This window comes from Cylas formicarius, unplaced genomic scaffold (genome assembly GCF_029955315.1).
Source record: "Cylas formicarius isolate icCylForm1 unplaced genomic scaffold, icCylForm1.1 PGA_scaffold_3__17_contigs__length_32017465, whole genome shotgun sequence".
NCBI lineage: Eukaryota > Metazoa > Arthropoda > Insecta > Coleoptera > Brentidae > Cylas > Cylas formicarius.
The window spans coordinates 13,002,149-13,029,874 of record NW_026844326.1 but is presented as its reverse complement, the minus strand read 5'-3'; the positions used below and the strand labels follow the sequence as shown (position 1 = coordinate 13,029,874).

The window sequence follows — 27,726 nt, the reverse complement described above, 5'->3', positions numbered from 1 at the left end:
TTTGACATTTTGACATTTGACAGACGTCAAATTGAAATGGATAACATTGTATATATAAAAAATAAAAATAAAAAAATTAATAAATTAATAAAAATAAGGTGAAAATTATAAATTTTAGGGTAACTTCAACTGCGCAAGTAATTTAAAAAATTAAATTTCGCAATTCATATTATAAGCGGTTTTATAGGCTATAGTCATTGTGCTCGTATAGAAAACGTCAGCTATGTAAAATCTTGAAACCCAAAATTTATATTTGTTGTTCTTGGGGTTCGTCGCGTATGCGACTGTTGATTTCACCGGCGCAATACCTGTTAAAAACTACCACCGCTGTCAGTAAACATTTGTACATGCCCGATTTTACCTCAAATCGAAGAAAAAGAAAAGTAACTCGGTAGCAGTCCTTCATACCCAACGAGGACAAATTGCCGACCGGCTACACAAATCAAACAAAGACGGAGTATTAACTTTCGAATTTACTGTGCTATATGTTTCTTTGAGACAGAGACGTGCGTATTCGAGCTTTTCGTGCGAGAAAAGACACTCGAGCTGTAGGTAGGGGCCTTAGCATGCAAAAATTATACGCTACGCGGCTTCAGTGCAGTAGTACGATATAGACAAGTGGATGCCGTGAATGAAAGTTTATAGTACGCGCTGAGATATATACGACCCGCGGTTTATTGGTTTTTAGGTCGAATGTGATTGTGCATTGATTGGATTGTACTATTTGTGCACTGACAGATCTATTCCTGAACGCTTTTAGATCAATTGGATAAAATGGTAAGCCGCCTGTTTTACATTATTTTTATTTTTCGTTGATGTCGGTGGCTAATTAATTTTAAAAAATGTCTGTTAAATCTAATTTGTTTCATTACCTATTTAATTGGGCCTAATTTTGTTTTAACTGGATTCTTAGTGCAAAATTGGTGTTAATAGTTGTAAAATTGCAAAAAACCGGAGAATTAGCTGGCTTTTTTTTATCATATCTTCTAATGAAATCATTAAGTCATTATTTAATTGTCAATTTGCTGATCACCCCATTACCATATAAAAACTTTGATCAGACGAATTTATGTATTTTCCATGTTAAACATTTCAAACTGTAATATTTTTCTCATGAAATGAAATGATGAAAGCATCTGTAGTATTTTATTTTATTTTTTTAAAATAAAGATAACAGTTGCTTCTTTTTTTCATATTTTTTTAATTTTACGCACATCGCAACTTAGAAAAGAATTAATTTCGTTTGGGGACTCACCAATCAAAATTCGGTGGTAACAATACTTTGTGATTTAAAAAAAAATCCCAATTGCATGTAATTTTGATGTTTCTGATTTAAAGAACATTATTCAACTTCATGATAAATGTCGGCGAACTAATTCACAGATTGATTTCTCAAGAATGTACCTATAAGATAAAAAGTTTGTTAATTTTTCAAAGAAACTTATACAGGCTACTGTAATACTTTCTATAAAACTTCTGGATTCCTCCTGCCCCGGTTTTTGTTGAGTCGAACTAGCTAACGTTTCGCCAATCATCCTGTTGACTTCTTCAGAGTTTGACTGAAACCGAAGAAGGAACAGGATGATTGGCGACACGTTAGCTAGTTCGACTTAACAAAAAACGACGCAGGAGGAACCCAGAAGTTTTATAAAAAGTAAGATAAAAGGTTAAAATCGCTTCATTTTGGAGATTCAGGGTGTCACATTGTATCTTTATTTTTTACATAGAAACACCATTGGAGAGTAAACCCACTTAATTTAATTAAAATAATTAATTAAAATAATTTCATTTTTTTAAAAAGCATCGATTAATTCAAGTCAAAATATTTCGAAAACGGTGACTACTAGCGTATCCCATAAAGAAGACGTTTTCCGTGTTGAGGATTTTTTTTTAACAATAATTTAATAGATAGTCATAGCAAAAGTCATATGCCTTCATAAATAAGGTGTAGGTAGCGCCTACAACCAAATTTAAATTTTTCATGACAAAGAATCCCCAAGTACGCATTTGTGTTCAGAAATCGGCAATATTTAGGAAATTGTGCAGAAAAATACAAAAACAAAACATATATGGGAAATCGTCGTATGTTTTTTGCAGAAATTTTTACTCAAAGCCCATGTTTCTTAGTAATGTGTTTGGATTAATTTTATATATATATATATATATATATATATATATATATATATATATATATATATATATATATATATATATATATATATATATATATATATATATATATATATATATAAGAGTATATAGGAATGTGAAACTTGAGCTGTTCGCAACAGAAACGTTGCTCTATGTCAGTTATTTCCACCATGTTCGCTTTAAATTATTTTCGAAAAAATTTCCAAAACGACGATACCACTTTGGCATTTTTTGCATGCTAAAATATAAATCATTTTCTAATTCGTTAATTTTTGATTCTTTATTTTTGTAATTTTTTTTGATGCAGTGGTAGATATTCAAAGTTGAAATTCTTTTTTAAACTTGATGATGTCGCTAATACCAGTTTCAACACAAAAGGGTCCCAATTACAAAACAAATCGGATCATTTTTAGCATTGTTAGCATTTAAATTGATGTAGCATTTAATAAAAATGATAGTCTGTCAAACGGTAGCGTCAAACGTATACGAGATAATAAATGTTTCATTATTCATAAACTTCGCTATAAATAGATTTGCATGAGACCTTTTCTGTAGTCTTATTATTGCGTCGTGAATTTTTCGATTTAATTTGATAGCTTCTATTTTTTGTAATTATCGGGTTGCATGTTCTGTTGCACTCGAATGAAAGTTTTTCGGAATTGCTACAACGTAAATTGCTCATTTTGGTTATATTGGTTAACAGTTTGCATATTTGCTGCTCCTTGATAAAACCGGCCATAAATAAATAAAGGAAAATAATACATCAATTATTTATATGTTACTTTTACTTTGCATTCATCCAACTCTCATACTTTTCTTGAAATTTCTCCTCATGTGAAGAATATATTATTCGGATTTGTGTCAGCCGTGTGCGGTAAACAACATAACCATTATTAACTAAAAATGTGCTGACAAAGTTAGCGAAGTAAGCAAAGAGAAAAATTACGATATTAAATTAAAACCCATGTAAATACAACAAACGTTTAGTTCGCCTAATTCTGTTTAATATGTACATATTAGCGTGTTATAGTCTTGATAGGCTGAGATATATGTTTTATTTAGCTGTATCATTATATACAGTTATGAAACCGGTGTTGCGTTGTGTTATAAGCTTTCGTTGCAAAACTTCATATTTGAACGACTATAAATATTGTAAATTTAGGCTTGGCAAAGTAACTGTCATGTAATCGGTAAATAGCAAACTTCGCAGTGCAAAATTTTCGCCGTAAGTTCAGATCTAGCGTACCATGTTGACAATATATGATTTGGCGTTCATAAATTTCTTCTCGGATTGAAGCACAAAATTACCCACGGAGTGTTAACTACAATAAAAGCTTTCTAGTGCACGAAACCTATAAAATAGGATGAACATAAAAATTCCTATGATGTGTGGTGATGGATACAAATTACTTTTAACAGAATTCACTGGTGATGAATCAAGGATGTATATTAGAAACTACGTACACGTAGTGAAACCATTTCATAACTTTATATTTTACATAAACGTTTATTGCGTATTTCTGCGGCATGTAATTTAATTTGTATGTTTTATATTATTGCAGCTAGTAAGCCAGCTGTGTAGTAAATTACAAGTCAAAGTAACTCATCAGTGCCATTTTTAAACCAAAACTAAACTAAACAAAAATTTTCCAAAAGAGTTTTTTGTTTACAAGATTTATTCCTAAGTTACCTTTTGAAATTAATTTCAAAATGGTGTATTCTCGCCTCAATTATGGCTAAGACTTTCTAGAAAGGAAAAAATTTCGTATTCATATTGTGTTAGTGGATTGTAATATACAAAAATTTTATTTATGCTTGCCGTGGCTAGCGTGTTAATGAATTTTCTTTACAAAAATCTCTAACAAAGGAATAAACAAAAATGTTTACAAAGTTAGAACGTACAATTAGAAGTCCAATGATCACACGCTCTATATTTTTATCGTCCCATTGTTCAAGTAGGATTTACTAAGAGTTTTTAAGACTTGGATACTCAGGTGATTTATTTAAGGGATCTTTACTTATTTATTTACATATTCAAGCAAGGCGATTAAACAGACTGCTTGGAGCAGACCAATTATAGAACAACACGAATTAGGAAAAATTTCAAGCATAAAAAAATAATGCTTAAAAAGTTTTCAAAGTAAAAGCAATCTCAGTGAAGTGCTATAGAAATTAATTTCCTTGTAAGTTTTGTAAATCACTTCAATTAGTATTAAGTACTACTACTGCTTCTAGCTAACCTTCTTCTTTTAGAAGAGCAGTTCTGTCAAAATTAGATTTGTGGTATAATTCATACAATTATCAATACTTTTTTTATTAATAAATTATATAATATTACTATCATATTTGGCAATATTAATATACAGGGTTTTACGCCCGATGTAATTTAGAATCGTCTTTCAATTTTTGCGGTTAAGGTAAGTGACAAGTGTACTTCTTTTTTAAAATATTTTCAAGTTCAGGTCACTTCAGGTTCAACGGCAAGTTGCTGTGGACTTATTATTTCAAAGGGAACAGCCCGTATATTATTAATTTACATAAAAGAGGCGCATTTGGAGCTTACCTTTGCCCAAAAATTTGAAAGGCGTTTCTTAATTATAAATTTTCAGTGAAAGGGTTGGGTGAAAAATCCTGCATAATCTTATGGTATTGTATAAAAGAAATCACTGAAAGTTAGTCTATTTCGAAGGGTATAAGAACTAGCGTTAAAAAAAATATACGAGTAGTTCATACAAAACTGGATCGATTTACTATCTTATAAACAAAGAAAATATCTGTCTCCTGGATTTCATTGATTGCAAGCGATAATAGTGTAAATTCTTGTTATAAGAGTGATAGAAATTAAATTAATGAATTTTATTTTATTCGATCCTGGTGAAATATAAGGTAATTAAAGTATCTAGGTTCTTAAAGTCCTCAGTAGTTCTGTAATTAAAGTATCTAGGCTTTTAAAGCCCTCATTAGTTCTCAAAATAAATTCAAAATTACGCAATGCTTTCCCAATGCTAGGCTATATATAGGACTCGAACAACAGTCTAAGACATTTTAAATGTATATTGTTTAATTTTAAAATCATAATTGTACGTATTGAGTTGAGGTTGAGTTTAGAAAAAACTATGTAGTGACATGTTAATTATGTTGACTATGTTTTAATTATATTTTGAAAAAAAAAGTACCCATTATTGTTTTGTTGAATATATACAGAACTACAAAAATCTAAGTTTATGTTTTGGCAGCCTCCAGCATTGCTTAAGCATTACCTTGAGTGCCTCAAATAAGAGTTTTATAGGAATGAATTATTTATATTTTTGGCCAAGACCCAAATTTACATCGATCATAAAACAAGCTCGCCCTTGGCAATCTATGATTAATTTTTTAAGTAAATCTTACGTCCACATTTTATCATTTATTGGTAAAAATTTTCACATTCAGGCGATGCACAATTAGAAACTTGTGTCGTTTTTGTAAAAAAAAAATTACTCAGTAGCGTTAATTTTTTTCCTGATTAACTGCTGTAAACTCTGTTATGTTTTTGTGCAAGGTTTGTTTATTTATAGTGGGTAATGAAATAGATTATTTGTTTTTGTTTTCATTAATACTCTCGCATTGACAGGAGTTAGGCAATATTTACCAAATTGTTGTTAAAACAATACAATACATCGCCTATCGCCTCTATAAGCGGTTAATATTGAATGATAAAGTGAACAACAATGCCGCCGTTTTATGAAGGGTAGATGATAATTTTCTTTGCGTTCGTGTGTTCTCTTTTCGTCAGAATGTAGCTCGGATACGTTTCAACAAAATTCGTAGATTCAAGAACAACTTTTTTTGCCTGCAAGTCCACTCCTTTAAATGCCGGCAAAATAACCTTGTAGTCTATTTCTTTTGCTCTTGTCGGTAGTAACGGCCGCGATATATCTCGATCGTTTCCACGTACGTGTTTTAGTTTATTTTAATTATTGCAGAATCAGGAAGCAACCCACCTCTGGTATTTGACGAATTTAAATATATGCGGATTATATCGATATTTTAAGGTTGATTGACGGGCGTATCTATAATTCCAGGCGGATGAAGAAGTTTGAGCAAATTACCATTGCCGCCTTAACACATATCAAACCTTTTTCTTCTTTTCTTACATGCAGTGTCGGTCAAAGCTTCTACCCCGTTCTGATTTGGATGAGCTGGACTATGTTTGCATTGTATAGCTCCCTTCACATGCGATTGAAAGCTGTCCTGTTGTTAAGTCAGTATCTTATTTGCTTAGTATCACAATTTTTGTTTTTGCATTTTTGCATAATTCTGTAACTTTGTCAGTAAATCTCTGGTGATATTAAGCTGTGTCTGCAATGAAGACTGTGTCGTCGGCGTACATTAGATTTTTTGTAAGTGACTTGCAGCAGAACGTATTTATTAATTTGACTTGCTCCATTAATAGTGACTTATCCCGACAAAAAATAATGGTAAAAAACCTGCTTCCTACTACCTGAGCGAATGTCTTCAATTTTCTGTATTGAAGGTCAGTTATTCATAACAAAGTTGTGTTAGCTTAGCCAAAATACACTTCCATACCTAAGAACATACCTGAAAAAAGTAGTTACAAATTCTATATAGCCTTTTGACCAATATTTCTCAAAAAGAAGCAGGTATCGAATCCAATGTAAGACATAGATCCTTTATAAAGTCCAAAAAGTACAGCTTGTAGTTATCTAGATCAAGATCATTTTTAGTTTGCAGTGGTGGTAATTTTTTAGTAAATAAAATATATTGACATTTCTCAGGGTTAACAAAAAATCTATTCAGAGAAAAATGTTCGTCAAAATTTGACAAGTCCCTCTACAACAAGATGTAGTCTGCAGTCGTGTGAATGAATTAAAATTTTGAGCTCATCTGCCTACAAGGAGTTAGTACAATGTAATAAGCGCTGGCCGACATCTTATGGAAAAGAGCAAACAGGAACGAATCCAAATGCGACCCCCTGAGGTACACCGGAGGTTATATTTATGCTCTTAATAAGTCAGAGCAAAGCATCGTGCACATCGATATTTTCCAGCTTCAGGACAAAATTTGGATGGTGTATTTATTGAAAAACTGTGGAGAAATCGTGTAAACGGCGGTAAACTCGAACCCTTACTCCATATTGTCACCCACTGACTGAACAAAGTGTACCAAATTAGTTAAGATCGATCTTTCCGAAAAAAAGTTGCTCCAAAGAAGTGCCTCAAGCAACTTGCCTAAGTGACTTAAGAGGAAGATCGGTCTGTAGTTAGCTATAATCTATAACTACTCTAATCTCGGGATTTAAAAATAGGCACGCTTTGGGCAATTTTCCAAAGTCTAAGCCACTTTGGAGTTCTGACTATTTAGTCGGTTTTATAGAGTCCATCCTGGTTTTTTATAAATTAAAATACAACTACAAAATCTTATAACTTCACAAAGTATAACAAAAACTATCACTACATTGCAGCAAATGAATTATTACACTAGTATTACATGTAATGTAATTGTAATTCTATAGTAATTCCATAATTCTAATGAAATACCGTATATTGTAAAGTTGTGTTCATCAAATTTGTTTAAAAATAGAATAAATATAATAAACGACAGGTTTTAACTTACTATTCAGTTGCAATTAGTTACATTATTCTTTTTTCGAAGAAACTATTGATTTTTACAGCGGTGTATCTTGTATTGTATAGGATTAATTTACTTGAATAATTTAAGCATTTGGATTTTTGAAACTTGCAGGATATTTTCGGCCGTTGGCTAATACCTAATTGAAGTACACTGAAAACGCCAGTGGGCCACAAAAAAACGTTTCATCAATGAACCTCCTAAACGAAAATGGTGACGTAAATTATTAAGTAAATTTTGCTTTACAACATTCAAAAGTGAAGGTTGCTGTAGCTCGTTTTATGTAATATTCATGTGACTTACATAAGAGGGACGCTAAAAACGAAGGCGATATGCATATAAAGAATTCAAATCATACACATAATTTGGTTGGCATAACAATAACAACTACAGCATTAAAGCATTTCAAAAAATCCTAACGGTTTTTGTGCGTTAAGGTTCTATAGGAGAGTGCGCTCAAGGCTAGCGAACACCGTTTTATTACGGTAAAAAACGGTAATTAAATAATGTGGGGCATTATTAATTAGAAGAATAATGTTGTAGGTGTTCATACATGCATCAAAGGTATTTGGAAATAGTGGTGTGATTCTGAGCATGTAAAATCCAATCCAATCTTCGTTTATGTCTTTAAAACGATTGTTATTTAATAATAATACAAATTATAATAAATAAAAGGATCTTAATTGCATACACAAAGTTGTTAAATTTTGCCTAACTGTAGAGGGTGAAAAAAAAATGTATATTAATGTTTTTGCTAAGCTGCTTGTTTGTGGAGATATAGTGTTGAAGTTTTACGAAAAAAATATTTTTTTATCTCAATTTTAATACTACAGGCAATCTTTGGTGCAGAATACTTAGCAAAATTGGCAATGTATCCGTAGGTAAATGTATTGGTTTCGCGCAAACAATAAAAACCAAGACTCTGAGTATGCGGAGTTGCCAATATAGATTAATAAACAATTTCACGAATATATCTTGCACCAAAATGCTCTTTGATATGAAAGATATGTACAAGTTAAATAAAAATATCTTGGAGACGAAGCAATTTAGAAGATATGTGTATAATGAGAATTTTTTCTTTCTTAGAAAGTGATTTAGTGTTATCTGATGACCTTAAGTTATACACCAGAATTAGCGGCACTACGGCAAAACTTTCAAAATGCCCTTAAGAAACTGGCGTACCTTAAACATTATTTCTTGTAACCCAGATTGGTTGTATACTCCTTCTCAATAACTGACTGGTCTTCAATGGAATTTGTTGAACTCATCCACAAAATAGGATATTAGTTATTAGGTGTTGATACCAAATGCTAAAAAAAATTGCAGAATTGCCACTTGTTAAGTTATTTTTTGCATATGTCTGGAAATATCGAGAATTTATTTGGATCCCCAAATATCCAAACAGATGTGAAAGTATTTGTTATTTTTAATTGATGGCGTTTTTAACAAAATCAATCATAGTCCACTAGAAGGTTAATTCCGAGCATTTAACTTAGAATATATGTAAATATATTTCTCTCAGTCTATCCTTATGGAGGAATCATATAAAATAGTTTCCGAGAAGCTCAATATTTCCTTGTATAGAGAATTTTATTAGTTTCATATTTAATCCACAGCCAGTAAATCAGGGACTTGGATGTATTTCTCATCCTGTAAATGGCTCGCCGTAGAATGGTGTATTAACTAAATAAATTTATCTATACATGTTTCAGGTAGTATTTATTAATATCAGAATTACCTGATAGAAATGGTTGCATATAATATCAATAGCTTTAATGTATAAGCACTTAATGTGAAAACAAAAACTACTGCCGTATTCAATACATATAAGCTAAGGGGACGTGATCTATTTACAAACACACAAAAACAGTTGCATTTAATATTCTTCAGGTAAACGCATCCTCAGACGGATTTAATATACTTCCTGTGGCAAGCATCTCGAGTAGTTAACTGTTGTATTGGTAAATGAAATTGTGACTTGCTTAACAAAATTTCGTATATTTTGAAAATGATTTCGAGCTCTATGCATTATTTAAGTTGGTTAAAAGGACATTGTTAAATTTTTAGCATGTAATGTTAGTAAATTGCGTTGCAGCACGTTGCATTTGGAATTTTTCTGGATAACAAGAAGCAAAGTTTTTATAATCAAGTAAACAATAACAATATTATAAAAGGTGAAGTTAGGATCCACTGTTTGGGGGAAATTAATGTAAAATTGGAATGCAGAGAGAAGGGACAGGGGTGGTCTAAAAAGAACAATTAAGAATAGCGAAGATAGCTTTTTAATATGGAATTAACGACTCACTCTCCCGAAATAATCGTTAAATGGTTTCATGTGCATGTCAGGTGAAAGGTAAAGGTCATCATTAAATCGAACCAACTGCTTTCTATCTATTTATTTCGTTGATGGCTGATGAAAATGAATAAACATAAAAAAATATACGATGTTGTTACAATGACTATAGGATCATAAACGACTCTTTCCCCATACAACAATTCAGATTTCTAAATAAACAATTCTTATTTTCTACACATTGTTTTGATCGTTCTCATGGTTATTTTTACTTAGTGTGTGAAGTACATTTTAATTGCACAATAAACATTGCAAACACTGGGCATCAGAAAAAACCAAATGCGGGAGGAGGTTACTTGTAAACGCATTTGAAAGCAAATCAACCCAAATTGTGGTTTGTATTCCTTAACAATATGTATACAATGTATAGGGTGGGCACTTTATTAGAGATCTGTAACTTTTCTCAGTAACTGATTTTAGGAAAAAAAGTTTATACAAAAGTTTTATGGTTTAAGTTAAATATTTAAATTATTTATTTTTATATATACGGGGTGTCCCATAAGTGCTGCACCGACATTAATTTTAAAATTTTAAACGGAACACCTTATATATTTTGATATTTTTGAATCTTTGCCAAAAGTAAAGGTAACGTTTGTAGGAACTACTAAATCGAATTTTGTGTTGTTTAGACAGAAATAGAAATTATATATTTTTCTATGCAAAATTATGTTCTTAGTAAGTACGGTCGTCCATGGCTGGCAGTAATGACTACTTGATCAACACATTTTTAGAAGACTTCCTTCTAATGATCTGCGATGACTAGGTATTTTAAAATTACGCAAAAAATCTTTAGGAATAAACTCCGACGACAATTATTGACAATACTGACAACTAATTATTTTAAAGAATTTTATAATGGCATATCTTTCTTTTATTTTATTTAATTTCGCATATTTAAATAAAGTTTTCATTAATAGAAAAAAACTCCCATTTTCTTAAATGGCATAATAATAACCAAATAATAATTATTGTTAATTAGTTTTTTAAATGGCGTTATAATTAAAAGTCAGAGTTTGACAGATGTGATTTTAATCAAGCAATATTATTATTACCTAAGATAAAAAATAACAATGATGATATTTTAAAATTCTTTAAAATAATTAGGTGGCAGTATTTCGAAAACCATTAAATTTAGGTATAGGACACACATATACCAAATTATAGGTATTTTGACCCGCTTTGAGAAAAAATATCAAAAATAAGGGCGTCTCATTAAAAAAAAAATGAATATTGCAAGTTGAAGTTTAAAAAAAATGTCCTTTAACTTAAGGCACCCTGTACAATTTTAAAATAACTAGTTATCGCAGATCGTTAGAAGGAAGTTTTCTAAAAATGTGTTTAAAATTTGGTTAAGTAGTCATTACTGCCAGCCGTGGAAGACCATTATTTTGTATAAAAAAATATATAATCTGAATTTCTGTCCGAACTACACAAAATTCGAATAAGTAGTTTCAATAAAAGTTACCTTTCTTTTTAGCAGGGATTCTAAAAACATCAAAATCTATAGGGTGTTTGGTTTAAAATTTTAAAACTAATGTCGGTTCAGCACTTATCGGCCACCCTGTATATATAAAAATTGAATAATTTTAAAATCTAATTTAAACCATAAAACTTTTGTATAAACTTTTTTTTTCCTGGGAAAAGGAACAGGCCTCTAATAAAGTGGCCACCCTGTACCTGTACAAATGTGCATGTATTTATTTATTAATAATAATTAAAATTCTAACATGTTTTTATGCCAGCCAGAGTGGACAGTTTATCTGTAATAGATATATGATAACATGAATATCAATTTAAATCACTATTTAAACGATCTAGTTTAAGGTCCTATACAAATTTTAAAAAATATCGTACCTATTGATTGTCGACTGTCAAAAAAATATTTTTGCTGCTCATTCCTGAGGCTTGTAAATATCAAGTATAATGTAACTATCGCCATCAAAGTTTAATACTGTCACATCATCCCATCCCATTTATAATCGTACCTCAAAAAAATAAGCCAAGCAATTTGCATTCAATGGGCGCCGCATGATTACATGTTTTTATCCCTCACGTCATTGTCATTACTCTGTCATAAAAGAAACTATTATTCAAATTTATGTACGCCGAGAAAAATGGAATAAGTGGATCGGATTTGTTCATTGAGGCCGACCTTACTCAAACAATAAAATCGTCCTGGCTCAAACTCTTTCAAGGTTGAAAAGATGATAATCGTGTGAATAAATAATTCATCAAAGAGAATATCGAAGAAACGACTTAAAATTACACGCCGCTTCAATGTCAATTTCGTCATAATGTAACTAAAAGCTTAGTGGATTTTACAATCTACTAATTGCATCAGACGATAAGCTCATCGGCAGTAAAATTATGATTTGGTTTGTAATCTAATAAGGGGTTAGGGCGTTTCCTTCGCTTCCGAGGATACGGGAGGCATTTACAGGGTCCGCATTATTTAGACGATGCCATTTTGGATTTCAAACTCAAGCAAACGGCTCGTTAAGCTCGATAAAATTTCGTCCGCAACCACAACTTTATTACCATATTGTGAATACACATTTTTTTAAAAACATCTTGAGAATGTCCACTTTCACTTGGTGCTCAAAAAACAAAAAGCTTGTTCCGTTCTAGTAACCCAAAAACTTTTAATTTCCAAATATTTACGATAATTATTTGGAGACTGTTGTTTTTCAAGACGAACACGAAAAAATGTTTTGACGTAGCTGATGAGTGGCTAGATATTTGCTATTTTATGTAAAATATCATACCTATGAAATTGTCACACAATATATTTGTGAACAAATTACATAGTGATATATCCCATTTCCATATAGAAGATATAAAAAATGTTAGTCTACTAATTTTGAATATTTTTAGGAGGGGATTTTTCTTGCCTAGAAGATTTCTTACCTTTCTTGCTAGCTGTCTCCTTTGAATTCTAAGATTATTGCTGTGATTCTCTCGTTCGTAAGGCTTTCGATTATGGAATTGTTATTAACATTAATACAAGAAAAAAGGACTCCCTATACTAAATGAAACTGAATTAAATGTTACCTATACGTTCAATCTTGATTATTTGTATTTATTATAAACACAAGAAAATATAAACCGTAATTGTGTCCTTTGTTCTATCAGATTCTTCACATATTATTTGCTTCGCTTTCAGAATTTACTTGAAGATCCCACTGCTCATTTAATATACATGGTGTCATTTCTTAATTTAGTTATAACTGTTAAAACTAATTCTTAAACTAAGTAAAGAACTTGAAAAGTTTTTATAAAAATCTTTTTTTTCGAGTAACAACAATCTATTGGTCCTAATCATATTGTCTAAGCTACTCTTATTCATTTCCAATAATGATAGGCTAATTGAAAAACATCAACAATAATAACTTATCCAAATTTGGATTGTTTGGTTGATATTCGTTATGTCCATAACTCTAGATCCTCATATTCTAACACGACTAAAACCTAAAGCTTTCCAAAATGCAATGCTCTCCTTGAATTATAGAACATTGGAGATAGAGAACGACCCTGTCAATAAGTTGTAGGAAATTTCTAATATACTAATCAATATTAATTATTCAATATGCTTTGCCCTGCTTTAAATCATAATTTCAATTCTAGTTTATGGTTGCAAGTTTTTTTATTATATTCTCCTACCCTCTGAGATGCATCAGCGGTTGTTTCTTCATTTATATGCCAATAAAAAAATATGGATAATCGGTACCATAATCAATACTAAATATAGCTTCGAGTTAAATATTTTATCAGCAGCACTGGTATCGATATTCGGTTCTTCTCCTTTACCGTTTCCTTGGTTGAGCAACGAAACCGGAAGACCTTTACTCATCTTTTATTCAATAACGACAAATCATTGACTTTTATTTTCATTCGCGGCACAAGTAGTAATATTTTATCTCGGAGATCACGAAGTTGCCGAGGCATGATGCTCGAAGATTCACGCTACGACAATGAACGCATGCATTTGGGTTTTAGGTCATTGGATTACGAGAGGATTATTTGCATCTGCGCTTTTGAACTCTCAGGCTGGTTGCGAAATGCATCCGCAATAAATAAATATCGGAAATAGTTTTTTGTACAAAATTGTAAGTAAAATTTTGAAAAATCTTTTGTAATAAATCTCACTCGAGCTGGAATTGGCGCTCTTACGAATTTATAGGTTAAGTGTCAATCGACAATATGTGGTTAGTGGAGTACACTAAATCTTTTAAAAAAATGTATATTTGTATCTTTTATTAGGGAGATTGAAGCTCGAGAAGACAAGGCGGCAACGAATTAGAATAAACATTTTTAATCTTCTATTTATGTATATCATCACTTTCGGATTTTCCAATATGTAGGAACAATAGAAGAAGAAGAATAATTTGCACGTTATTTGCAAGTTTTTTGCCGAAGAAACTGTCGAAACAGACCTGAATAGTGATAAAGGTTTAAGGACATGTTTGTCTTGTTAGTAAATCTCTCTTCTCTGCTAACAAATAGATCGAAAATGGTTTAATGAAAAGAACTGTTTTATTAAATATGTAGATATATTGGATAGAAACTAAACAAAAAACTCCCGTAAAAAAATATGGCAGCCTGTTATCCCAAAACATGAACGTGAGTATGCTCGGTAATCAAAATTAAGCATTGATTTTTAAAATGCAATGCTTTTTTCAACGAAGATGTAGCTGTTGCACAGAAAAATGTAATTAGCACCCGATTGCCTACATTTCGATGCTACTCAAATTTGTTCCGTCTGTAATGCAAGAGTGAAACTTTACACAATATATTATTTGTATGCCCATTATCTGCAGAACAGAGCAGAATCATTTCTTAAAGCAAATCAATTGTGGAAAGTACCAAATGATGGTAGTTCCCAAAAAGTCAAGTAGATAGCATATAATTTCAGTAATATATTCATTAATATATTTAAACTTCTAGCGTTTTTACAGACAATTGGTACAGAATAGGCTAGAAAAGTTTTCAATAATTTAGGTTTGTAGTTTGTAATATCATCTGGTTTTGTACAGTTTATACCAAATATTTTTGTGCTGTGTTAGGTACTACGAAATTTTTGATCAAATCGACAGGTTTGATCACGTTCAGTTGGATATGAACATGAAAATAATTTCATTTACCGATGTTAGCTAAAGGCTTGTTCCGTATTTAAAAGTGTTAGTCCGATGGTCATTTACTTATTAAAAGCAGATGTATAATGTTAATTTAGAAATCGTCTTGTGCATTGCAGTTAATCGCTATCGCAACCTTATTTTTAAATGTGCATTTTAGATTGTTTTATCATGTAGCTATCAGATGGTTATGTAGAAGTTCTAGAGCGGTTAATGTATGGTATACAGAGCATGAATAGTCAAACTGAACGCCACACGATGCGACCATTAAGCTCCATTAATCGAACTCCAAGGACTTAACAATTATTATATACGCCGCGAATTGTAGCACCACTTTCGTTTTCTAATAAATACGCCGCAATATATTTTCCGCTTCGTCGCTGTAATAAAAAGTTGCACCCAGTTCTCCATTGTTGAGAAAGTAGAACATTTGCTATATTTGCATACCACAAAAGTAAATTTTAGGAGCATCGGCTCCGTAGAATATTAATTTGCAACTTTTCTCGCCCGTTTCGTGATCAGTTGTTTCGTATTGTTTGTTGGTTGTTTAGTTTCAACATGTTGCATCTCCTACCATTTGGTGAAGGGAATACAATGCAGAAACATTTTCAACCATCTTCGTTCATTTAATATCAAACAGCCCGAATGTACACAACTCTCGCAAGTTCAATGATCTGAGAAATATGCTTCATCCAGAAATGGACAAGAAGATTACTTAATTTAACCTAAATTATTTTCTATTTACCTTATTATATTAATAATAAAAAAATAAACAATATATTTCCCATTTCATACAATAGAACACCCAAACCATAATAATACACACAATACACAAATCACGGACGGTAATAATAACTCAAATATTATCTAACCAGGACTTTTTGGCGTGCATCACAATCACAACCTTAATGAGGACCCAGGCAGACCTTTTAATTTAGAAATAATGTTACGTATCTTGGTGGTTTGGACGATTCTCGGATTACTTATGGAATTCTCTAAAATATACTCTACCTTGAAATTACAGGCCCCAAAAAAGTTTTGCGCAAACGCCGTATATAATTCTAGATCATTTTCGATATGAATTCGAAGAAAGCTAGTAAATCCGTTGCACATCACCAACCAGAAAGTTCACCCTGTTGCCAAGTTGTGCCGGAAATACGATTTTTTTAACAAAATAGGAATATTGAAATTGTTTTATTAGATAAATAATACAATCATATATTTTGAAAGTCTAGTATGGAAGATTAATCTGTATTTTATTATAGAATTATTTTTGGAAGTATCTAGAAATCTGTTAATTCAAATTGATGTGATAACTTATGTTAAAGGCAGTAAGGTATATAGAATTTGCATTTTTATTTTCTCTGCTTTTTAGCGCACATTGTATTTCTGACTCCCTAATACAAAAGTCTCAAAGTTATTTAAAAATCGTCGTAAATGTCGTCGTATCCATTGTTACTTAAAACCAAAACACTTATCTTGTAAAATCAAACCAGAAACGGCGATAAATATGCACAATAAAAATAAAATAAGTGTTCAAGGCAGTTTACTTCAGCGAAGTGGAATAAAACAAGTAAAAGTTTAAGCATATCTGGTTTTAAATAACAATCACGCAAAGCCAGGCGGTTTAATATTGTGACCGTATTAAAATTTATGGCGTGTTGTTATCGATTTCGTTATTGTATTTGAATACCGCAAATATTCGTATCCGACTTCATTAACGGTACTTTCATCACGGAGGGTGACTCAGATAGTCTATGGATGAGAAATATTAACGTTTTTATTGAAAAAGCCAATTGTTTATGTTTGATAGATCGTGATTTAAATTAAAAAAATCATATAGTTTCTGGTACTAACAGGCCTTTCACTATTGCAAATAGTGCTAATGCTAATGCAGAAGAAGTTTGTTTAGGTGATGCATCAGTCTCCACCATGAGTCTAAACCCAACATGTCCACCTGATGTGTTTATGATAATATAGTACATTTTTAATGTATAACGGGCCTAAAACAATTAGAACAATATATCAGGTTATCCGTATACTATGGTCACTTAAGTTTGAATTTGTCAAAAGCTTTCGATTGGGTAAAGGAGCAAATGCCTTACGTTTGATTGGATCATATCTTCGAATCGTAATCAGCAGGTAGTAAAGACAGATTCTTAGGGATTCTCATTGTTTGTGATAGGATTAACGTGGGACAGGGACTATCAAAACATCGTCCGATATGTATTCTAAATTATTTATATACAAGGTGTCCCGCCAAAGTGTATTTCGCAGTTCGCATTGTAAGTTTAATAGTACATATAATATTGAAATTATGTACGTTATAACGAAATATTAGATAATATAATATAAAAAAATATTAAATAATAAAAATTAAAATTTTAATTAAAAAACAACTAAAATGTAGATCTCTACGAACATCCATCCACTCAGCCAATTTATATCGCTATAGAGATGAGAAGTATGATCAAATTATTGGATCCTATAGACACAACGGAGACATGAGTTTTGAGCTCTTTGTATTCGGGTTCTACTCTCATGATCCAAGCTAAAACCAATTATTAAATCACAATCACAAAAATTAAAATTAGGCAAGACAAATTACTTACATAAGTTTCTTATCAAACTTTTGCGCAGTATATGCTTGGTATTATAAAGCATCTTTAGTGAGCAGTAGGTTATTTTGAAAATAGATTTTAAATGTTCCTTAAATCGAAGCTGAGTATCCAATACAACAACCAAATTCTTCGCAATAGTTACAAATTTTAATTATTAATTAAATTAATTTTTATTATTGAATGTTTAAACACATTTTTGCTCGAGACTGATCGCCTATATTTTAAGGGTTATGTCCAGCAAATTTTCTTAAGTTTGCATCAGCTCATTTGTCAATAGAAGCTGCGTCGTTGAGATGGTGAAACTGAAATAAATAAACCGTAAATTTTTGCTAGATCGTTTTATTTTGTGGTCGCGTGTGGTAGTAAGCAATGAAGCAAACTTCAAAAGGAAAAGAAAAACTTTTGCTAAGGGGATAGACGCGGTATTTGCTGAATGGAATTTCTCTTTTGATATTTGGGAACTTAATAACGCCAGCGTACGGTATATTTTGTCGGGCTTTTGAAAAAAAAAATCGCCATTGCTCAACCACGGGTTTTGCACGGCTAGGCATCGTTAAGTAACCGATTAACTATCTAGGCGCGTGACTGTCAACGGAATTTATGCATTACTGGAGACAAGCTCCACAATTATTATTCTTTCGTCAGTAGAAGCGCACGTTAATGTCAGAAACATGTAGATGGTCGGGCGACGTTTGAGCTTAAATGTTAAAAAATATAATCGGCGCATATTTAGTCTTTAATTAATCCTCCGTAGATTGCATAATCTTGGCGAAAAATGTCATAATATAAAGCGATATAATTAATTACATGAAACAATATATTGATAATATGCAACAAGTTTGAAAAACGGTAATTTTAGTCACGAGCGAATGTTGAATAAATGAGTGACTGAAGAAGTTTATTAGCGTGACGCGTACTATTCTATACTATAGGCGATAAGTTTTTGGGTACATTACTGCTATTTTAAATGTAGTTGAGTTAGTACCTGACGAATGATATACAGCTGCTATGGAGACGTGTGTATTATCTGCAATGGAATGTTTTTTTTTTAATATATAAAAGGTACCCTAACATGACGAACTAACGTCACCATTTGCAAAGGTACACTAAAACTAAGTATATTTATCTTTTCAAAGAAACTTCCACAGGCTACTGTAATACCTACTTTTTACAAAACTTCTGGATTCCTCCTGCGTCGGTTTTTGCTGAGTCGAAATTGCTGACGTTTCGTCAATCATTCTGTTGGCTTCTTCAGAGCTTAACTGAAACTGTTTTAGTCAAGCTCTGAAGAAACGTTAGCAAGTTCGACTCAACAATAACCGACGCAGAAGGAATCCAGAAGTTTTGTAAAAAGTACATTTATCTTAATTCAAAAGAGTAAGCGAAACACTCTTATTGCTTGTAACTGTTATAATTTCTTTGCAAAAGAGATATTGGTGAGTTGCTTTCTAAATTTGAACGATATTTATGCGCATAGAATAAAGTAGGCGTTCTAGTCATTACCACTCTAGCATTGAAGGATAATTTTTCCAACAGTTTTGGACAGTCTACTCTGTTATTAACAATATTGTGCAAAAAATGTAGCTATATATTATTCGGCTAACAGATAATTCAACGTATGATAGAAGTCAAGGCTTGCTTCATATGATACACCTATTAGATTGTGGTTGTACGGAAAGTTCACGAGAGCAATAAACTTTTTTTGAATCCTTTCAATTCTCTTTACATACTTGTGATATTGGGGACTCCATATTACACTGGCAAACTCAAGATGCGACCGCATATAGGCACTATAGAGTATGACCAGCGACTAAATTATTTGTTAACCGTTGTAATAAAACCCAAGTTTCTGTAAGACTTTTTCACTATGTTTTCAATATGTTTTGTGTCTATAGTTACTCAAAGATCCGTGATCTGCTTTAGTTCTTTAACACTTACTTCATGGAATTTATAATCAAAAGCTACATAATTTTTTAAATTATTGATCTTCAGATAGAAACATTTGTCAATATTTAAAAACAATCGGTTTCTTAAGCAGTAGTCGTCATCAAGGTTCTCCTGAAACTTGCGACAGTCGTCGATGCTCATGACAGGCACAAACACCTTTTGGTCATCAGCATATGAAATAAATTTTGCGAAAACGAAAACGAAAACGAAAACATTTACCCTCGCCCGCTAGGAATAAAGAAAACAGAATAGGTACCAAGTGCGTTCCCTGAGGTATACCAGACGTGATATCAATTGATTTAGATCTAGTCCTATTTAACTCAACAAACTGGGTCCTAGAACTAATGTATGATTGAAGAGTTTTGTAAAGAGCACCCTGGACACCGAAGTTTTTAAGTTTTACTAACATTGTAGAATAATGTACTTTATCGAATGGCTTGGAGAAATCAGTATCTGCAGCATCCATTTGAATTCTATTATCTAACGCTTCAGACATATCCTGAGAATACAGAACATACACTAAAAAAACCATGCTGCGTTTCATTAAGAATGTACCTAAGTTTAAAAAATAATTGTTATAATTGTTATAATCTCCTCAAGAATTTGCCATGAAATAGAAAGAATTGATATGGGTCGGCAGTTTGTGATATGAATCTGACTGCCACTCTTATGAACAGGTACTACTTTGGCACATCCCCAAATGGTCGGAAGTTCCCTCCTGATAAACTTTTATTAAAGATTATAAAGTGCGGTAGCAGCAGAGATTCCGTACAAGATTTAAAAAATATCGGAGGCAATTTGTGTGGCCCAGGGCCTTTGTTTATATCTAGTTTGTTTAGCTCAATTCTAATCTGTTCCTCAGAAATGGACTTTAAAATAACTGTGTCACATGGCGTTTCCAGCAATGGAATATTTGCAAGAGTCGTTTCTGGCTCATAAACACTAGAAAAAAAGCAGAAAACGTTTCACAGATATCCGCGTCCCTATTATAAGTGCCATTCTACACCTTACAATCTTTGGCATGTTCACTTTCCTCTTATTACTTATAAAAATTTATGATCTAATTTTTATAGTCCACACTTATCGCTGCCCTAACTCCCTTCCATAGTTCAGAAATAGTGTCATAATGAATAAGATTGTTTTTTTTTTTGGCCATCTTTGGTGTAGTTTATACTTCAGCTTTAAAATTTCCTTAGTGCTTGAGACATACCAAATCGGATACCTATTGGTAGTGTTTTACTTGGGCACATTATAGTAACAATTTTGTCATAAAGGATATGGACACAGTCATCAACTTTTAGATCATTGAAAACATTTACCCACGACACTCGTCACAACTCGCCATTTATTACATGATAATTGGCATATCTATATTTAAGTTTTTCAAAATTCAATTTTATCTTAAAAGATTCTAATGTGTTTGTTTCAATTGAAATATCAATACATTTTTGTTAAGTTACTCTTTTTCTTACGAAAGGATCCGGAGGATCGGATACGCCTTTAAGTTGATCAAAACTAGTCAAATTAAAAGAATCTATCATTAACTCACCGTATGAAGCAGATATAAATGAAGGTACATAATAACTGCCACTACAGTCAAATACCTACTTTATTTTGATGCATTATAATCCCCCACTATAACACACTATTTTGTAGAACACACCTGCATAATACTAGGCATCTTATTTAGATACGCAGTGAGATTTTCAACACTTGCTTCACCCAAAGATCTTCGCACATTCCATCGCCACTCCAATTAAAATGTTCCACCTAGTCAAATTTTTTCATTACTGTTGTAAAAATGCTCCCACCATCTCTCTTGTTTGATAACCGCAAGTTTCTGAGGTTATCTAACGGATAAACTTAGCCCAGTGTCAATAAATTCAGAATTCGAAATATCGCCATTTAACCAAGAGTCACTTACGCACAAACGCACAAAACATTCTCTCGATCAGATTTATCAGATCAGATCGATCAGATAAATAAAATTCTTGCAATTTTGTCCTTATCCCACCTACATTCTGGTATTTAATTTTAAGAGCTGCTATTGTTCAAACACGTCCATCATTTACACGTAGTTATCATATTCTAATCCACTATAATATGTTATAAAACAACTAGTTAATATTTCTGATATATGAGCTATCCACTTTTATATCCATAAAAATGTTTTTTTTTAATTAAAAAATATACAGCTTGATTTTTTTTGTCTCAAATTTGATTATTAAATGCAATTTCAGAATTTACTTCGATATTGCGTTTAAAATATACTACCTTTAAAACCCCCATTGCAAAATTTGGTTTACTTTTTACAAGACTTGGAAACTGGTCAAATTGGAAATTTCAACAGCAAATCAATCAAAGATCTTAACTCCAATTAAATCGCAATAATATGTAATTTTAAATAAATTTCATTTTATGTTTATTAATAAAATTTACGGTGAGATTGTAAATTGCGATTTTCAATTCCAAATTTAGTGATTGGTGTCGTAACTTGGACATTTTCCAAAGTTTTGAGAAGTCGGCGTGAGATAGAAACATCGATATGTCATGAGGGGTCAGAAGCCGTTTCGGATATTTAAGAAAATAAAAAATTCACTCAATCTTACAGAGACAGGTTTGGTTAGTTTCTTTTTCAGTCAAGTATTTGCAGTCGTGACTGTATAGTATAAAGACAATTTTTTAAAGGCAATTTTAGTCATGAGTTCAATTTGACATGAGCGGAGCGACTTCCTAATTAATGAAGCCTTCTTCTCCATTGCTACTAGTTTTTTTGGCTACATTCACCGGGTAACTGGGAAAATACTATCGCCTGTAACTAAAATTTCCCAGAAATGTCCAAAATGACTCGCGACCATAGGCATCGAAGCTGACGTCTTAAAGTGAATAGAATAGGGGCCAGAAAAAATAATTAACGCACCGGTTCGTTACCTAATATGCAACAAAGCCAAATTCGTTCTTCACTCTTATATTCCTTTGTCCATAGGTTGTGACCGCAATTTTTGTTTCGCAACGATGCGAAGGTTGAGATTTTTATGAAAATCTCCATAAAATGTGTATACCGCTGACGAAGAGAGCTTAGTTAAATATTTGCTTTAAAAGGGATAATTATTTCTTCATCGACGATTGCCACAATAGCGCTTGTACCTAAATTATTGGTAACGGTATATTTTTCATTTGTATTGACTTTATAAGTAGGTAATATTTCGATATGAATCTTCTGTTTAAGTTTAAATAAAGGAACAGCAATTAAATTTCTGAATGGGGAAACGCGTATACAACAGAATGGTTATACATTCTTGGTGGGTAGTGGTTCGTGACCATTCGGTCAGATAAAAGACGAGATAACTTGTTAATTAAAACTATAGGCGTACTATGTATTTTATTATCGTTATTGCGTAATGCGTAATGCGCGAGTGATCAAGTACATCAACAGGTATTACTTCCGGACCCTGCGTAGAGCCCCTTTTTTATCGTATTAAAGAGCGCCCTTCTCAATAAAACCTGTTTTGTATGATTATTCTCGTCCGTTGATTTATTGGAACTAACATTTCGAAACGTTATGCATATGAGAGCTCAAGGCGTATAATAACTTGGGGCGACGTCGCAAAATCGTGATTCATCAAGCTATACCCAACCCAATGCTGTAGAGAAAAATATAGTAATTGTTTAAACTAGATCAAGCCTCCAAACATGTGAAGTACGATGTTGGTGTGGCATAATACGTTTTGATAAATGTTGTCGATTGGCGTTTTAAGTGCTGCATAAGATATTGTGTGGCATAGTTTCCCGTTGCTAATTTATTGGATAAATTGAAAGGTCGGTAATAGTGAAACCTAACCTCGTGAGCGTATACTTTTTCTATGACCATTAGTATTTGGGTACATTTTTGTAAAACACCAGGAATATATTCCCTATCGTGTGACATGTGACGTGACCGTTAGAATTGACAAACTTCAAAATGCCATGGTTAAAATAATAATAATAATATAGTGTATTATGCAACAAGTGCGGTAAACGCAATTTGACGCGAGCGGAGCGAGTGTTTAAGCAACGGGTGAATTATAGTGTAGAATGCAACAAGTGCGGTAAACGGCATTTGACTCACGAGTTTTTAATAAACGAGTGAGTTAAAAAGTTTACCGAACGTGTTGCATACTAAACTTTTTGTACTACCGTTAGTTTTTCGGTACATTTTCGCAAAACAACACGAATTCATCCACTGACGCGACTGTCAGAATTGACAAACGTCAAAATTCAAAGCGTGGGAAATGTCTCCGAAAACATCCGATTGCTCCCAAATCCGTGCGGTAAAATTCTGGAAATGTCTGACACGACTGTCAGAATTTACAAACGTCAAAATTCAAAGCGTGGGAAATATCGCCGAAAACATGCGATTGCTCCCAAACCCGTGCGGTAAAATCCCGGAAATGTCCGAAGTGGCTCGAATTCGTGGGAAACTAAACTGACGTGGTAAAGCGACGCTTCCCGCACGCTAGATCGGTGGGTAATTAGGAATTTTACAGACGGGAGTAGAAAAAAAAGTTTACCGAACGTGTTGCATACTACGCTTTTTCTACGACCGTTAGTTTTTGGGTACATTTTCGCAAAACAACAAGAATACATTCACTGACATGACTGTCAGAATTGACAAACGCCAAAATTCAAAGTGTGGGAAATATCGCCGAAAACATCCGATTGCTCCCAAACCCGTGCGGTAAAACCCCGGAAATGCCCGAAGTGGCTCGGATTTGTGGGAAACGAAACTGGTGTAGTAAAGTGGCGTTTTCCGCACTCTAGATCGGTGCGTAATCAATTATTTCCCAACAATGTTAGCGTCAATTGCAATAACAAAGATTTAATTACTATCTAGAAGCCAAAATATAATAACAATGTCTTTCTTATTATAGTCTACCCACTAGACGCATCGAAATACATATAACCAGTTAAGTGATATATACCACACTGCTCACTAACTTTCTTGTAATTTGTACTTAAAATTGTTCAAAATGGTTGCTGGAATAAATTGATCTTGTGATGGAGGATTATATTTAATATAATAAGACTTGATGTGAAACTTCCGTTCCAGTGACTGGCCATGGAACTTGCCAAGCAATTGTTCATTCAAAAAATGTTGTTAAGGACAACGTCTCCTATCATTCTGGTAAATGTAGGTATTTCAGACAAATATAAAATTCAAAAAATAGTTGCGAAATACGAGATAGATGTTTTATGCTCACTGTGAGCTTGACGCTATCGAGATGGTATTTATACCATCAAGTAAAGCGAAATGTGGCAAGGAGCAACTCCAATTTCAATGCAGAACATGTTCGTTCGTTAATAGATGAATCGTGACACCAGCGATGCTACGACTGGCAACGGTGCGCTTAACAAATACTACAATTTATGCTATGCCAGAAATATATTCAACAAATGAGAGTGCGCCGTCAAACACAACGGATCTAGGGATTGTGACATTATTAAGCTTGTGGAAATGCAGTTTTGTATGAAAGTTGCTAGTGAAACTCAAAATTTTACATTTAGAAACATTTCGTTATAACCAAGCAACCCTTAAAGGATGCTAGGGTCAGCAAACATCAATCATTCAAATAATAGAAGATATTATTTTTAGTTCGACAGCAAACAGCAAAAGCAAAAAAACTTCTGGATTCCTCCTTCTTCGATTGTTGTTGAATCGAACTTTTTGACATTTCGCCAATCATACTGTTGAAGTATTATGTCAAAACCTCCGACGAATAGTCATTATATGAAATATTTTGCTTTCTGTTCCGTACTATCGACACAAGAAATTGCTTGGCACATTGAGACCTTTATTAAATATGGTTATATGATAGACTACTAAAGACTTTCGATATGTGTAAATTTTGTCCACTTAAGTCGTTCTATCTAATCAACGAGATCGCTTCCAAACCAGTAACTAAAATACCGAAAATATCCGAAGTGGCCCATAAGAGCTGTCGCTCTATTAAAGAAGCTGATAATTGTGCATTTTGTAATAGAGGGTAGAAAGAAAATATCTTTTGACGTTTTGCTGTAAATATGCTAGTGGAGTGGAAACTTTAAACGATTGAAATAAAATATAATAAGTTGATTATGATATCACTATTTAAGTGCACAGGACAATTCATCAAAAATTGAAAATATATATGGTAGAAGGTATATCGCTTAGAAATTATCTCAAAGTTATTTTATTTTATTTTCTTGAAATAACATACGAATAAAAAAAAACTGAATTCAAATGACGTTGCTTATTTGTAAAGCTTTCATTTTTCGTAAATATTAGATACTTCACTCTGAGTAATAATAACTGCGGTCATGCAAACTTTTTATTACAAATATTAAATGAAAATCCCATCTGTTGAAAATGTTACGGAATTTACGATGTCTTTTGTTAGACCGCAAATAAATTAAAGTATCGCTAATAGGTGTGTGCTACGGTTTACTATCTGTCACATTATCCGCAGCCGACATATTCGACATTAAGAGCAACATTTGGGAGTGTTCTTTTGTCGGTGACAGATATAATATGAGAAAAAGGTTACGTAATTAGTACCAAAATCTACTTTCAGGGCAACGACTTTTCATATCTGGCAAAATCTGTGTCAACGAATACTTTTATGAGTTATTTAAAACGCGAAAACGATCTTTTAATTAAATGTTATTGGTCTAAAAATCACTGAATATATGAAAACATCACCATATTCTATGCAGCGGCATTTCTTTGGGTACTTGATATTTAAGTTTTTTTTTTTTTTGTTAAAATGACGCTTCATTTTAAGTGTGGCACTGGAGACTTCGACAGAAGCAGAAATATGCTGCCACTTTGATGACTACTATATAATAATCTAAATACAGAGTACTCTGTCACAACTAACCATTTTCAACACACACTATGATAAAAGACTTGCTTCAATAATTATTGATATAGCAAGTAGGCAATCGAAGTGTTGCAACTGCCTAGAGGGTACCAGCATTTTATCACCAGTTTTTTTTTATCACCATTTCTTTTTGTTTTGTCGAAACACCAAATTATATGATAATAATGCAACAGTGTTAACAAATAATTTTATTTTTAGCAGTTGAATCGCGAAAAATATATTCAACTGCCCCATAAAAACGAATTAAGGATCTAATGCAATAAAAATGGTTAAGAAATCATTTGCTCTGTTTCTAGATTTTTCTTGTCAAAACATATTATTTTTGATCATATAAAACTTAGTCATAAGCAAATTTTTTGATAATTTGATCTTGAAATTTTGTTGCATAAAATGAAGGGATATTTAATTGGATGTGAATGTCATTGTCCAAAATGAAAGCAATGACATGAAATCGGAAATTTTTTAGAAAATTTTGTAAAAAAAATAAAGAAGTTTTATTATTATCCATATTAGTCGTTAGTTGATGGTTACCTAGGAATTCCAAGCAATTTTCAGAAAAATTCCAGAAGAAGAAGATGAAGAATCGTTTTATCGTTTGAAGATTTCCTTTGTTTTAAAATGGAACAATTGAAATTATTATGATCATTTTTTTCTATTGATGTTAAACTACGATGAAATTATTGGTTAAACTAATTTTATATCAAAAACTAATATTTATTTCGTGACACATTGTAATATGCTATTAAAATAAATGTATGGTAAAAATTCAAAATTAATGCTAATACCCTTTGGTAGGTTTCTAGACTAAGAGAACGTTATTTCATATTTTTCGCTTACAAGAAATCAACGAAAACATCTGAAACGGACTTTAACAACATCGATATTACTTCACAGTTCGATCGGTTAATCGCCATCAACTAATCGAGTCATGTGCGAAGTTAACCAAACGTTTAGCGGCAACTTTCACCTGCCATTTCAAGACAATAAAGAAA

General features: G+C 32.3%; 1 protein-coding gene across 3 annotated transcripts in view; it reads left to right on the top strand.

Moving 5' to 3' along the window:
* Positions 1 to 27,726, top strand: part of LOC132699211 (probable chitinase 10) — a 53,837-nt gene that overhangs the window by 5,545 nt on the left and 20,566 nt on the right. The window contains exon 1 of one of the 3 annotated variants that reach the window (XM_060665800.1): positions 585 to 777. The exons of the other annotated variants lie outside the window; for them this stretch is intronic. Within the exon in view, the coding sequence (XP_060521783.1) occupies positions 775 to 777 (3 nt within the window). The 5' untranslated portion in view covers positions 585 to 774. Of the gene's footprint in view, positions 1 to 584; positions 778 to 27,726 lie in introns of those variants that run through there. 3 annotated transcript variants of the gene reach the window in all.